Genomic DNA, 16625 nt, shown 5'->3' on the forward strand with positions numbered 1-16625 from the left:
CAAGACTTCTTGAACAATGTTCTCTGGACAGACGAGTCAAAGGTAGAACTTTTTGGCCTAACCCTTAGATGGTGTTGACTGGGTGATGTGCAGTGTTGGTCTTGCAACAGACGTACCGTTTGGAATTTAGACCGAAAGTTAAATTTTTGTCTTGTCTGACAACAAAACCTTTCTCCTCATGTCTACAGTATCATCTACATGTTTTTTTCACAAACTACATACTGTATGTGCTTTAAGGGGAGGCTTTTTCAGTAATGGCTTCTTTCTTGCCAGCCATCCATACAGGTCAGCTTTGTGTAGGGACCCGCTTATTGTTGATGTGTGAACACTGACTCCCATCTCAGACTCAGAACTTTGAAGATCTCTCAAGGTCATTGTTGGCTTCAGAGTGACATCCCAAATTAGTTTCCATCTTGCATGGCTGCTCAGTTTCAGACCAGATTTGGGTAGTGTCTGGGTGGTATGATGCATCTTCCACTTCTTAATCATGGAATTCACTGTGCTAAGAGGGATAATCAGCATATTTTAAATTTTCTTGTACCCTTCTCCTACTCTGCCTCTCTACCACTTTATCCCTGGCTTGTTTTGAAAGCTCCTTGGTGTTCATGGTGCTTTGTTTGATCACTATATGAGTTGCAGCTTGAAAGACTTTATATACCTCAGTGAAATTATCTCCAAGTTAAATCACTTTGAGTACACCCAGGCTGAAACCATTTCACTAATTTTGTGACCTTTCAAACAAATCATTTGCACCTGAGCTGATTTAGGGCTGCAGTAGCAAAGGGGTTGAATGCTTATGCAACTGAAATTAATCTGTTTTTCTCTGTAAATCTTACTTATTTATATTTTATATGCATTTATATGAGTAGTTTGTGTAGATTCTACATGTAAAGTCTAATTAGAAAGTGTCGTGAAGTACGCTCAGGTGCCAACAAAATTTAAAAACTTTTCAGGGGGTGAATACTTCTACAAACCACTGTGTGTGTGTGTGTGTGTGTGTGTGTGTGTGTGTGTGTGTGTGTGTGTGTGTGTGTGTGTGTGAACATTGCTAAACTAGTGTTGTATTCTCAAGATACTATGGGGTAGATGTACTAAGATGGGCCAGTCGCAGTGCAAACATACTGCAATTTGCAGTTTTGTTGCGACAATTCAAAAGTATACATTTTGTTGTATGTATTAAGAAAAAATATGTTAATGAAATGAGCCACAATATACTAATTTAAATATTTGTTGTGTATTCTTAGTGAGATCTCTACCATTATATACTGCGAGAGGTGTGTGATATTGTTCAAATAAATAGTGGGAGTTGAGCAGGTTTGCTGCAGCAGAGGCTGCCTGAAGGGTAATGTCTATACGGGCAAGGGTGCAAGAAATAGTGTTTTGTTAAATATAAACGTCATCTGTACAATGCATTCTGTTCCTTCTTCACTTTACATATATATATATATATATAAATGAAAGACCGTTTCATTGTCACTGTTTATCAGCTATCCTTATACTACTAATACTGGAAGTGGCAGCCCATTATTTTTAACCATCTCAACTAAATCACTGACACAGGCATTCTGTTAAGAACAGAAATCACTGGCAGCTTAATTACATCTCAAAACAATATTTGATTATTATACGATATATCATAAACAAGTTTGATGCCCTCCCACATTTATATTTTACGATTGGAGGAATTCATATGGTATTGGAAAGGTACATATGTACCTCGCTGATCGCAGCTACCGGGTGTCCTGGCCTGGCTCACCCTCTGTCTCTTGCTCCGTTTTGACAGGTTTCCCCCAAGGTTATGTCCTGGGACATCCCTCCTGTTTTCTCTCTACACTTGCTCCCTGGGTCCCCTCATCGACTCCCATGGCTTCTCATATAATTTCTGTGCTGATGATGCCCAGATTTTACTCTCCTTTGCCCCCTCTGACTCCGACCTGACTCTCGGCCATCTCCTCCTGGATGCACTTGCATCAACTTAAAGTCAGCTCTCCTTTCCCCCAATTGTTAAAGTTTCATAACAACTGGATACATTTCTTTTTCCAGATATATGGAAAAAGTACACCCTAAATGTCAAGTGTGCCACACATAGTGTACAGTAACTGTGCTGAATACACTAAAGACAGGTTCCACCCTGAGCGTAAAGTAGCAAACACCTGTGAATGCCATGTCTTCATAAATCATATTCTGCACTATTAGCTTCATTGAGCAAAAGTTGTGACAAGTTAATTCTGAAGATACTGTACAGCTTTTAACTATTTGGTTTTCTTTCTAGTTAAGTATTACTATTCATCAGTACAGCTGGTATGTATTATGCATGCATTTCCTCTGACAGAAGTCAAAGGTTTAAATGAACAGCCTTCACTGTTGTAGATAATACCGAGAGCCCTAAAACTAAAAAAATTTATTTGGCTAAAACATTCATTTAAAAAAGACACCTTGCTGTAACCTATCATGCATGTAATATTGACTGGTAGAAGGTGTAATGTTTTGGACATTTTCTTTTGTTTGAGGTTTTTTACTGCCATGGGCACAGAATAGCAGTGTGTGTGTGTGGGCTGGGGTAAGGTATTTAAATTGTGTCAGATTATGTTATTATTTTACATGCTGGTGCATCTGGTAACAAACAAAGACAATGTTTTGTTTTTACTACATAAGGGAGTCAAGTTTGGCTCAGAAGAGATGCTCCAGAAGAATGATTTTGGACATTAGCAGTGTGGTATTATGCAAATGTTTGGACGCATACGGATTATTAGACAATGACCAAATACATTCAGAACAGCAAGGTGGGATAGCTAATGTTTTATTTTTCATGTAGTGCTGATGTACCATTTAACAACTTATAAAAAGTCTTTAACCACTTGCTGGTCAAGCACACACCATCATCACATTGTTCCAAAGTTAAAGAATGTCCTTGACAAGTTTCATCACAATTGGATAAGTGGTAAAAGGAGCATTCATGTACCTCCACTATATCCCTGTCACTAGAGGTGCCCCGCCCATATCATTCCACACAACAAGTTTTAAATCTTTCCTCTATGTACTGCATTTTTTCAATTGGAAGTTTAAGTTACACTGGTAAAAAAAAAAAAAACCTCTAAATAAATCACCAAAATTAATAATAATTGCTGGAAGACCACCAAATGAAAATGAAGATTGATGTTCAGCTAGTCTTAAAAAGACATTTTAAACACAGCCAGAATAAAGAGTTTTATCTGCATTTCACATCAGTGAGGCACAATTCCTTCAGAAACCTACTTCTGCACTGAACTGTGTCGCTATTAACACAGACAAGCATCACCCGACACTGCATCTTTTATAATTTACATTGGCTTGCACACAGCAAATGAATGTAAAACTGCTCAGGAGGCACAGTAAATTATATAGTAGAGCAATACCATTAGCATAGTATACAGAATGCACATTTCACAAAAATATACAATATATTTCACCCACTAGCTCTGACTATAAGAAAAGACCTACATTAAGCATATATCAGTGTCCGAAGAATAATGTTACTCTACATTCTGCAGGAACCTATTTATTTGTGAAAATACAATAAGAATTTGCACCATGAATATTGACTAAGATGCATGAACAGTTTAAGAAATTTGAACATTCAGTCTTAGCATTTCCTAAGGAAATAATAGCATTTTATTGTATTGTAATGTATTGTATTGCACTGTTAGTTACATATGTCCAATCAATCATAAATGTGTAATTGCATGTACTGATCAGCATCCGAAGGTATATTTAAATCAAATGGGAAATCAAGCTGAAGTGGTTTAAAATCAGAATGCTGCCTCTCAAAGGATCGCTGGAGCACAGCAGCAGGCACCCTATCACATATAGAGTGATTGGGCTCATCTTCTGTGGTAGCATGTCTGATAAGGGAGGTGAGCTCCTCTGACATGTCCAGATTAATTACTGGGTGTCCATGTTCACAGATGCAGCAAGGGACAAGGTGTCCTCCTGTGGGTCAGGCAATGGTGGACTGCTGCTGGTTCATAGCTTCAAAAAGCTTTCCCATTTGCCCCACAACCCAATCAGTATTGCCAGAATACCTGCTACGTCGGCTTCTGGCCCTTTTTCTTTAGCTCTCCAAGCCAGAGGACGAAGACAAGGATTTAGAAGAGCGCAGGCTCTTAGTCCTGCTCCTACCCCTGGAGGGTCGATTCCTAGCTCCCAGTGTACAGGGAGTGGGAACTCTGTTGACAGCACTGCAGGGGATGAAAAGGGCGAGTCTGGATGCTGCGCCAGCGTCATGATGCAGAGCGGTCACCGGAACAATGGGCCGGCCTGCTTTCTAGTGTCCTCTTTGAAAAATGAGCAGTATTGGTTGATAGTGCTGTTTAAAAAATAATAATAATAATCGTCCTTTGTTATCCAGGGTAGTGAAAGGAGATATCATTACCAGATTTAAGCTATCGCTTTGCAGTGGCGAGAAAGACTGTACAAATGAAACGATGTAAATAAGTATCAATATTTTTTTTTAATAAATGGGTTTATATTGCCTACATAACACAGTGCAAATTCACACCAAAGCTATGCATTTATAGTCAGGCATACTATAATCGAAATGACATGAATAAATAAACATTTGAACAGAATGGGCTTCATTTACAATCGTTTACAAAGTCAAATGTGTGTATATGCAGGTATATCAAGTACATACAAAACTGTACAACTGAAACGATGTAAATAAGTATCGAAAAAGTTTAAAATAAATGGGTTTATATTGTCTACATAACAAAGCACATATAAGCAACTGAAGCTGTGTGTTTATACACAGACAAACTATAATCAAAATTACATGAGTAAATAAACATTTGAACAGAATGTGCTTCACTTACAATCATTTACAATGTCTAAGTGCTGGCACAAATCACACAGAAGCTGCACTTTTCAAAATATGCAGTGCACTTACCGCAGACTGTCTTTGTGCCTCTATCAACCGTAACCATATACCAGTGCAATGAAAGTTTCTAATTCCTCCAAGGGCACTGACGAGGGATCATCTTGTAGTTGTCGGTGGGCTTCTGCTTTAGTGCAACGTTATATGTGGTGAAGCGTATGCATGTCAATCATAGGCGAAAAGCACCCAATGTGCTCTCATCAATGTTGTATTTTGCATATTCCGTGGGCCCTGGAACTTCCCTCAAAATATTATGTTCACTCCTTCTACCTGCAGCTTCAACATCAGGATTTACAGGCCTGTCATTACCAGCTTCTTAAGTGTAAGCTGGTACTGACGCTGCCACTGGAGAAGTGGATGCCTCAGGTAAAGTAGCGGCTGGATCAGGTGCAGGGGCTGATGCAGGTGAAGTGGCTGGCATCCTTGCAGGGGCTGCCACAGGATTGCTTCTTGTTCCACGGGATCTCCTGCGCCCTCTGTGTCACTGCTGCTGGAAGATTCATCTTCACAAAGCCTGTCTGTTTCAGAGCCAGACTCATCATTTTCCATCTCTGCTGCATCAGAATCGCTGTTTGGTAAAAAATTGCAGTAATTCCAAACACTGCATTGCTGTCCTGCTTCTTCTGTAATCCATTTTTGATTTGTATTGGGATAACAATGAATTTCTTTGAAAAACGAGTGACTTGTAATAATAACCAGAGTGCTTACAGACAGCCTGGCACCATGAGCTGTCAAGGCTGATTGATGGGCTATCAGGAGGTTCATTGAAACAATAGAAATGTGAGAAGACTGCTCACTTGAAGAATGCAGACTGATACAATCAAACCTCAATACATGGCAAAAGTGCCGACTGATATAATACAAATAATACTGCAACATTTCATTGTTATAATATGTTTTATATGTATCGGTCAATTTGACCGCTCCTGCTCAGAATACGTATGACAGTATTTTATCTCACTAATTTTTGCAGCTAAGCGATTCTTTCTTTGACAGGGTAATTCATACATATATTTAGGAAAAGTCAGGAATGCACAGCTCAGTATCTTAAATACACGCACTGCAATTTAAATTTAAATTTCGAAAATGGTCAACGACCACCATGGTCGTCCTAGTGTTAAAACAATGCAGGGCACAGCAAAAGAGATGATACCATCGTACCTGAACAAGTTTATGTGGAGAGAAAGGTATGGCAGGAATTGTCGAGATGCATTTATAAATATTCTGTATCACATCACACAGCTGTGCAGGGGGTGGGACTGGTGGCAATAGATTTAAATCTTCACTTAAAATACAATGTTTTCCTTGACTTTTGTAATTAACTGTTTTTTATTGTATAACTTATAATGGATGTTTCACATCTATTTATATAATGTAATGACTTTTGTATTAACTTTTTTTTTTAATTGCTTTTTTTTAATGCTCTTTCTAATGTAGTTTTTTTTTTTTTTAATGTATCTAATGTTATTAACAATTGCTGATGTACTTTATGCTATGTACAGCGCTTTGACATGTTCTACAGGAAAAGCACTATATTAAAATAAAATTGATTGATTGAGATGCAACTGACCAGAGAGAATGGACAGAGACGGGGGCAGCGGCAACAAAACATCCATTTAACCACCACAGTCTCTTTTAAGAGCAACCCAAATCTTCAAAAAACTGAAAGTTTTGTGTGTGTTTATTTTCAGAGTGGGACAGGGAAACAATGTAGTTCAGCGAGAAGCAGCAGAGCAACAGAATTGCGAATTTTGAACTGATTTGAATATTTATCCGAATCAGATTCATTCAATATCTACTTTTCACTTAGGTTTCCCAAAAGTTCAACATTTACATAAATCTTGTCAGTCATGTTTATTGTGATAAATTCCAGTATGTCTATATTTTTTAAAGGCTAGTGGTGTATGGATCTCTAATAGTGATTTGCCCCTTTTTGAAAAGAAGTGCCAACCCATGGTGATATGCTGTAATATCAACTCCATCATGTGATCTGTTTTGACCAATCACGATAGAGTATTTAAAATACCTCAGACCTTCAATAACACCTTTGTTAATTCTGACTGGCAGTGTCTGACTACGTTACCTGGTATTCCTGCAGGACATGATATCAAATTGGATTTTATTTCAGGGTGCATGGACCCACTAGGCTTTGCAAATAAAGCCCTAATAACGTTAAACGTGTTGTAAACTGCATTTAACATTACACACATTCGCTTTACTCTTCTGTACAAGTTTTTGTGAATTTCATTTGACTATTCTACATCCCAAATTTATTATTACATTTTATACTTGTCACTTCATTGTATTCATCAGCACAGCTCTCACAAAAGAGACAATTAACTGCCATGACAGTTCTAAAAAAACAGCCACTGACAAAAACACGTTTAGGCAACATAACTAGTTTTCTCAAATCTTTGTCTAATATTGTTACAATGTTAAGAACAATACATAGCAATACATATGTGACACAATATGGCAAGTTAAACTAATTAGTACACCCGGGAGTGTACTGAAATTAGCTAGCTGCTTAAAAAATAGATAACATTAAGAGTGAGAGAATGGCTATTTAAAAAAACCATTAAATAGCCTACGGAATGTTTAACTGGTTTAATTACACTTTGCATTTATTTAACAATGTGCCCCAGTTTTGAGCTTTGAAAATGCAGTTTATTTAAACTGTCCTTATGTATTCTTGTATGGTACACCCATCTATGTAAGTCTATGTAAGTGCATGACAATGTCTTTCATCATTATTAGTCTAGCAACCCAAAGAGGCACATTAAAAACAGTAGCTTACCGAGTGGCTGTCCTGCAATGATTCTTGCATTCTCCCCTGCAACCGCAGCCCGTGCATTTCTTTCACTCATGTACTGAACAAATGCATATCCTTTGTGTACCGAGCAGCCAACTATTCTCCCATACTTGGCAAATATAGCTTCAATGTCAGCTTTTTTTACTATCGCTGTGTTGAGATTTCCAATGAAAACCCTGGAGTTGATGGATCTGGGGTCATTCTTGTTGGTGACATTGCTGGTCTGGGTCTTGCCAGTCATTGTCCTTCACTTGTTTTCCTACAGAACAAAAGAAAAAAAAAAAAAACATACATTTTTTTTCCCCCTGAAGTTTTATAATATCTTATAGCGAGATACTAATGCATGTAATGGACGTTAGCCTCTTCAGTGCATTCTTTTTAAGGATCTGTTTCAGAATATGTTTGTATCAATGTGGCTAGGAATAACACAACTGATGCAAGCTACAGGTTAATTTAGCAAGATAAATCAATTAAATGACAAAAAAGTGGTTCCAGTTGAGAACTGGAGACCCTTTAAGAGCAACAAGATACAGACCACAGCACATACAGAACAAATCGTTTCCAAAGGACCCTGATATCTACTAGTTCCTTGGGGTTATTTTGAATGTAATACACTACCTTGAAACCAGCTTGATCGTACATGTATAATATTCGTGTTCAATGCCCTCACAAGCAAATCAGTATGTACCATTACACATGAAATTGGGGGTGATTGAAAAGAGAACATTTTACATTTCTACAGATAAATTTGGTGTATATATATATATGTGTGTGTGTGTATTGTGTTCATATCGCAACTAATTCAGCATATATATATATTATATAATAGATGTGTGTGTGTGTGGACACACACATATATATATATATATATATATATATATATATATATATATATATATATATATATATATTATCAGCATATAACATGCTTAAAAGTCAAGGCTATAGATAATGTTGTCTATATTTCTGATCATCTAAACAGTGGAGAATCTCTAAGGTTTTTTCTCCTAGACAGCAGTATTTAGCAGTATCCTCCCCACAGCATGGGGAACATTGCTTTGTCAGATATCAGGGTCCTTTGGAAGCGATTTGTTCCAGGTCCAGCTAGACTATCAGAGTTTGATTGAACTACAATTTAATCTAAAACAATCTAATATTGTATTTTTTTTAAGGATATTTGATTTATTGATGTGGACAAATATCTATTTAATTTACTTGTTAACAAACTGTCAGACCATGGCTACAGTGGAAGTTTTTTTTTTTTTTTTAAATCCCCCCCCCCCCAATGCTCTGATTGCCTATCACATACTTATTGCTTGATTGCCTATACACATAGCCTTTGACATACTTTGAAATACTAATCCTCACAAAGGGATAATTTCCTTTTGAAATATTGCACATCTCAGTTCAGAGAATGCTGAACACCATAAATGTTTTTTTTTTTTTTTTTTTTTTTTAAACTTCACTTCAAGCTGAAGTTGAGGATATTTGCTGACAAAAATACACTGGCATATATTTTTATTAGAAATGCTAAATAGGTCAGCCCAAATCTTAGGAAGGAGGCAAGACAGAAATGTTGATAGTGAATATTTAATCAGCTCAAAAGTCTCTTTGACAAGGTCACTGAATAAATTAATGTGTACCATAAACTAATCATGTATAGTTAATATTGCTACGTTTCCACCTGCAGCTTGAAACCAATCTGTAAATCTTAGAAATATCATAAATCATATTTCCCTTCTAGCAACATCTCCCTCCCCACCTCTCCCGCTCGCTCCATTTCCAGATTTAACACTCTAACACCCATTGCTTAGCCTCACTCACAATGGCACACTTTGTAACTTCCTCCATCAGAATGGGTTAGAGAACAATTCCCCTCAATCCTAACTGGAGCTGATTCGATATAGCTCTGCCAGTGGAATTCATAGTGCTTTAAAATGATATAAACATAACCCTATTAAAAATAAATAAATACAGATAATAAAAGCATATTTGATCTGTCCTAGGGGGGAAATATATATATATATATATATATATATATATATATATATATATATATATATATATATATATATATAATTCCTATCAGAGCTTTGCCTGAATCTGATACTTGGCCAAATGAGCAAGAAAATAGATGTGTTGATCAATAATTCATTGGTATAGATCTATTTAAAGTCATCCCTTATCAGGAAGCAATATGTAAATAATAAGCAAATGTAACTATAATAAATCTTATTATTCTCATGTGAAAACCTTCCTGTAATTAGGACTGCACTTGTGAATGATCTAATTAGTGCAGCAGTAGAGGAAGTTAAAAAAAAAAAAATGATTACGACACTAAAACAAAATATTGATTATGACATTAAAACAAAACAAAACATGCAGTCTTACCTTCCAGGTTCCAAGCACGTGACAGACTAGCAGGCTTTCCATTCGAACACTGAGGGGAAATAAACCTGTAATTTAAACTGGAGTCACATTCACTGTACATAACAAGATCTCTCTTTCTGACAGGCTTGAACCAAGTCATAAATATCTCATTTCCTTGCACAGTGTTCGCTTAGAAAGCCTACCTGTCATGCTGGCACCGGAAAAATACAATTAAATAGCTATTATTACTTATGAATTCGGATTTTAACATTGTGTATAAAGCCCCAAATTTGTTTTAGATTTCAGCACCAGGCTGATTAAAAAAATAAAAATAAAATCCATAGCTTGTTATACCCCATAATCTAAAAGAAAAGGGCACTTGGGCCTATTTCAATGCTAGCAAAATATAACAGTGACTTGAGATTATTGTCATGGTACCTCACCAATGTAAGCATGTTAGTGTTTGTCTTAATCATTGTCTTAAACATCTGATCCGTTTTTGTCTTATCTTACAGTGAACAAAAGTAAGTTTGTTTGAAACTAAAAAAGCTGCAAAAGTTCAGGCATTTAAACTTCACCCAAACAACTTATAAACATGACCTAACTATAAACATGCTAACTGTTCTTTATCTGTGGGTAATGGACTACTAACGGCAAAGGCAACTAAAATGAGCTGGTTCCAGCCACGCTGGTTGAGCACAAGAATATATTACAGTACTGTATCTACCAAATCCCATAATTAATACTAATGCTCATTCTCAAGCTATAAATGTTGTAGGCTATGACAGTCTTAGTGAACCATGCGTTCTTCCATGTATGTAAAATGAATGTCCTTTTTAAAAGCAGCCTTGACAGGCATTTATAACCCCTCTATGTAAGTAAAGTCTCAGTTCTACTGTATATTGTGCCCATTGCATACAACAGATTTGATTCAGTTGTGCTTGTTGGTGAATAATAGAGGCTTGACTCATCTATGACTTCTAGAGCGGTAGTTTAAACAGCCTTACCTTGACCTTAACCTATGTGCCATTTATAATAATGGAGCTGAACAACATTGCACTGTAATCAGCAGCCTGCCAGTAAATACAGGTTTATTATGTATACTGTTATTAGAAGCACTGTAAGAGGAAGATATTGTGACCTTTCAAGAACAAGTCATATCCATTTAGTGTGCAACTACATTGTTTTATTCTGGGGGGAAATAACTTCTTAGGCCCTGACTTATTGCTTGGATTGAATCAATAACTGAAATGAATCAAGTAGTCAGACATATAATGTAATTTGCCCGTCCCTTTTGCTTACGGTGTGTTTTAGAATGTGTTTTATTTAATACTGCTTTTAATGAAGCTTCATTAAATTGATCATTGCTTAACACATATATGATATTAAGTTCTGCCATGTTTTCTATAATATGTTTGTGAGTTTTAGGTTTGTATTGTTGTTGTACTTGTAGCCTGTGTGCTTATGCAGTGCTATATATCTTCTTTTGTGTACAGTGGTAGTAGATTTCATTTTAGTTCCTCTTCACAGTTGTATTCATACCTCAAGGTTTAGCGGTTCATAATTCATCAACAGTAGATCTTACTGTTTCTGATCATTTTTGTATTCTTTTTGAGGCTGTCTTGCCTACTATGAAAACTCACATAATAAATTCTTCAACTGCAACAAGGTTTTCTGAAATAGTGAGACTATCACCACTCACCGCTACCCACTCTCATCTACTGATGAGTTAGTTGACAGATATAGCTGCCTTTTAACATACTTTTGATATTGTGGCCCCAGATAAAACTTGTACAGTCTTTTCTAAGCAAACTGCACTATGGGCTAACAGTACCAGATACAAAATGAAAAGCGAATGCTGCAAATTAGAACATAGATAGAGGGCTACTAAACTGCACATTCACTATATTTGAAAACAATATCTCTTAAAGTGAATAAAGCTCTGAGGACAGCCAATGTTGCTCTTTTGCAAACCTTACTGATGTTAATACAAATAACTCAAGTGTTTTTGTTTTTTTCAACAATTGACAGATTATTAAATCCATCACCTCCTGCACCTTCTTATACTGAAGCCTCTCCCACGAAGTGAAGAATTTCTTAACTATTTTCAAAATACAATTATTACTATTAGGGATCAAATTCCTCAGGCTGTGCCCACTAGACAGATGGGCACTGTTATGGAATCATTTTCTTTGATTAAGGATTTGAATATTTTAATTATGCAGATTAAATCTTCCACCTGTTCCTTAGATCCAATACCAAATCAATCCCTTACTTATATTTTGTTATTTGTGTATTGATGTTCTTTCTATATATGATAGGTCTATGTCAACTGGAAAAGGTCCAGTTGCCTTAAAAACAGCTTTGGTTAAGCCTCTACTCAAAAAAATATAACAGATTGTACTATTTTAAGTAATTTTAAACCCATTTCTAACTTGTCATTCTTAGCTAAGGTTCTTGAAAAGGAAGCAGTCAAACAAATCCACATATTTCTGGATGTCAGCAATGTCCTTGAAAAGTTTCAGTCAGGGTTTTGATTTGCTCATAGTGCAGAGACCGCCATTGTCAGAGTGGTAAATGACTAACTGCCAACTCTAACTCTTCTTTTAGACCTTAGTACTGAATTTGATACTGTGGATCGTACCATTTGAATTGATTGTCTTAAAAGCTGGCTTGGCCTGACTGGAACTGTTCTAAACTGGTTTAACGTTAATCATTTAAAGGGGTACTGTCCCAAGAGAAAGATCTATACCCCCCCCCCCCTTTATTCTGACCCATAAATCAATTAAACATACATCCAAAAGAGAACATCAGTACACTGACCCCCACAATTTATACATATATCCAATACACAATATTTAATACGCCCAATATACATCAGGAGAGACCAACTCCCAGGTAAACTGTGCCATACTAACATTCCCCACTACAGGTCCCTACTGCGACTACTTATATATGGCAGTACTCTTGAGTTTGTTTATGTTATTGATTATTTTAACAGCAAGCTTGCATTATTTAAGACTAAGTGCATTTTAAAATATAGTTTATTCATTATTACAATTAATCAAACATATCTTTGTCTCTTATCTTTTATATTTTCCCATGGGAATCCTTGAATTGTAGATGAAACCCAACACACACACTTTTACTTACAGCATTTAGAGGTCTCTTTAGATAGATCTACAATATTCAGTGACCATTCACCATCGCAATCTTCACACAGCAATACTTTACTGACTGCTATAAACACAAGGTAGGTATATTGTTTAATCCCCCTAGAGAGCATTACACTTGGTATTTAGTTTCCCTTTGTAGTTACACACACACACAAACACAAACACACACACACACACACACACACACACACACACACACACACACACACACACACACACGCATGCACACTTCTAAGGGCACTTTATAAGTGAAGCCACTCACACACTGCTATAAACTTGTAGTAGTGATGTTAAAAAAATGGGTCAATCAAGCATCCATCTGGGACAAACTAGAAGAATAGAATTAAAGGATGCCACTATTTCATGATTATTTCAGATCAATAAAAATGTACTGACTTAATTACATCTAATAACTTTTTTTCCTGCTAGAAATTGAAAACAAATACATAGACGGTTTTCCTTTTAATTTAGGGGTGGGATAATTTCAGTTTGCTTTTTAAAATATTGAGTAATATTTAGTGATTAAAGGTATACTCACCTTTAGAGGATGCATGTTTATATGTTACCTTTCCACTTGTACAAGCTCTTCACAAGGACATCATTACCTAGTAGTTCAGTTCCCAGTCCATCTTGATAAAAATCCTAGATTATCATTGGCCAAATATATACTTGGACACATTTGGTATTGTTTATCAAGGGGTTTACATAAAAAAAAAAAAAAACATGTTCCACCAACTGTCTGTGTTACAAAACTTTGGAGTAATTCTTGCTGAATTGTCTGTAGGAAAAGTAAGAGCAGACTACAGCAATAGTAAGACATTGATAAATGTGGCCCATTGTTTTTAGTAAGTGGGCTCAGTAAGTTAAGCACAGTATGAGTAAGAAAACTTGAAGGTACCGTGCAGTCTTTATGTCAAGTAATATTTCATTTTCTGGTAACAACAAAAGTCAAGTGAATTGGAATATATTTTAATCAAGCATTTTAACTAGCCAAGATGGACATGGTTAACAACAGAACACAAAGCACAAGTACTGTTTTTGGTCCAATTATCTATTTTAGTTTTTATTATTTATTAAGCACGATGATTGGCCAATGTATTAAACTGTATTTGTAGGAATAATATTTGAAAAAGCAAACTGAATTGCTGAATAATAATACAATACAAAAAAAATAGGGAGACACACTTTAAAAAGAACCCCACTGCCATCTACTCCAGGACGGAATGTAATATAGAGGATAATTAGGCAGGTTAGTTAATTGATAATTTATGAATGAAAGAAGACCATTGCTGTGAATCACAAACAGACCTCAGAGAAAAAGACATTGATTGACTGTCTGCTTGTCCCTTCAGAGGAGGCCGAGGTCTCCTTTATCCAATCCAGCATATAAATTGCCAAAAAGCAAACTGGTTGGGGAGTGGGAGATTGGTTGGATCGTGTTGCTTTTTGAAATCTCTGTCACAGTGCATTGCTGATCATGTACAGTTGGTCCATCTTTGTGTTGTTTTTGCATCATTTATACCCTATTCCTGACAGTATCTAAACATAGTATAGCAACAGTGGTGCTGCCTCATGTTAGTATTCAGAGGCTGTACAGTAAGTGTACATTGTTTGGAGGCTGTTTTAAAAGATACAAAAGAATTAGGCCATTAGCAGATCTGTTTTTTTTTTTTTTTTTTTTTTATAATTACAAACAAAAAAATTAATTTAAAGTATCTTTTTCATTAACTTGTTCATCAACCAGAGGGGCGATAGTCTTCCACTTTACCCAAAATATTCAGTACAAACCAATAAGTTTATTAAACCTTGAAAGGCAGCTTTATCTCCATTTGGTTTATGGTCTTGAGGTTTGCATGTCTCCATGGCTTCTACATCTGTGTTTTTGGAGAAGTTTTATTACAACATTTTTAGTTTTCATTTAGAAGTTGTTGAAGCATATCTTCAGAAAGCAAAAATGGGCTTAGTCATTGCTATGAATATGTTTCAATGGTTGCTATGCATATATACCATTGCTACATTGTTGCTATAAATATGTACCCTTTAAAGGGCTTCTGAGGCTATCGAGCAAACTATAATATGTCCTGTGATGGGGTTTTATGAAGGCAGAATTTAAAATCTAGTAGCTGTAATACAGTTTAATAAACTATATTATAATACATATTTTTTGTATTTCAGTAACTCAAAATACTTTTCGTGTGAACTCTTGTTTGATTTTCTTTTTGTAAAGCTGTAATATATATTGTGTTATTATGTGCAATAGTTCCCATCTTTAATGGTTTCATATTGTATTGTTATTCATTTACATTTTAGTGATATTACAATAAGTGTGACCCTACAAAAAATCACAGTCCCATAAACCAAAAAAGAATCATGCCACTTTGGCACATCCCACTATTTGGGATAGTCAGAGTGATCATTTATAGAAAACATCCTTAGTAGTGGAACAATAATACTGGTTGAAGTGTAGCTTATGTGGCCAAAAGCTTAATGTGAACTCAGGCAATCTATAGTATAAATAGGCATGGGAAATAGATCTGACTGGTGTTCAGGTGCAAAGATCTGGCAGACTAGTAAAGAATATTTGAATAGGATGTACAAATGGTCAATGATAGCATGGTGTTTTAAACAAAGACGCTGTGAAAGTGTTTATATGAAAAATATCAGTGTCTCTAATTGTCAGAAGTAATTTAAAAAAGGATGACATTCAAACCAACTTAAGTTAAAAGCTTAGACAGATCAAATGAAAATGTGTTGGGATGCAGGAGATGTGAATGATTTTAGGAACACTGCTTCCCTTGCAGGCTACATACATCTTCATAAGCAAAGAACTGAGTACAGAAAAAAAAAAAAACAGCAAGGTTGTGTCAAAAAGATTATGCTGTGAAAGTCCAAAATGATTTAAACATTTATAGTACTGCATGTGATGGCTACATACAAGTAAAAAAAAAAAAAAACTGCTTGTGTCTTCAGTTTCATTTCTCTCAATAATTTAATAATAGACTGGATTCCTAGAGTGAGTTGAATGTTCTCCATATGTAAATGCATAAAGAAGCAGTCTGTGAATAGTAGATATTAAACCTGAACCACAGCCCCTATTTGTCAACTGTTTGATATTACATTGACATTATTAAGAAAAGATAATGTAGTAACAACTGCATTTTATGATATATCAATGTGCATACATATGGCAACTTATATCAAACTGTACTTTTGTACTTTCACGGATTCTTGATGCCGCTTCACAAAATAATAACCTTTTTTTAGAGTGACAAGCATGAAACCACAGAAATAACTACAATGCCCCCACTTCTAACATACAATTCCCCAATGCGCTAACCTTCCTCTGTCAAGGTTG

The 16625-nt window shown here is 35.8% G+C and overlaps 1 protein-coding gene across 2 annotated transcripts in view; it reads right to left on the minus strand.

The window, feature by feature from the left end:
* The window catches only part of LOC121314172 (RNA-binding Raly-like protein), a 160804-nt gene that overhangs the window by 84688 nt on the left and 59491 nt on the right, over positions 1-16625 (minus strand). For both annotated transcript variants that reach the window (XM_041247174.1, XM_041247175.1), the window contains exon 2: positions 7710-7983. In XM_041247174.1, the coding sequence (XP_041103108.1) occupies positions 7710-7965 (256 nt within the window). In that variant the 5' untranslated portion in view covers positions 7966-7983. The remainder of the gene's footprint in view (positions 1-7709; positions 7984-16625) is intronic.

This window comes from Polyodon spathula, chromosome 4 (assembly GCF_017654505.1).
Source record: "Polyodon spathula isolate WHYD16114869_AA chromosome 4, ASM1765450v1, whole genome shotgun sequence".
Taxonomy (NCBI): Eukaryota; Metazoa; Chordata; class Actinopteri; order Acipenseriformes; family Polyodontidae; genus Polyodon; species Polyodon spathula.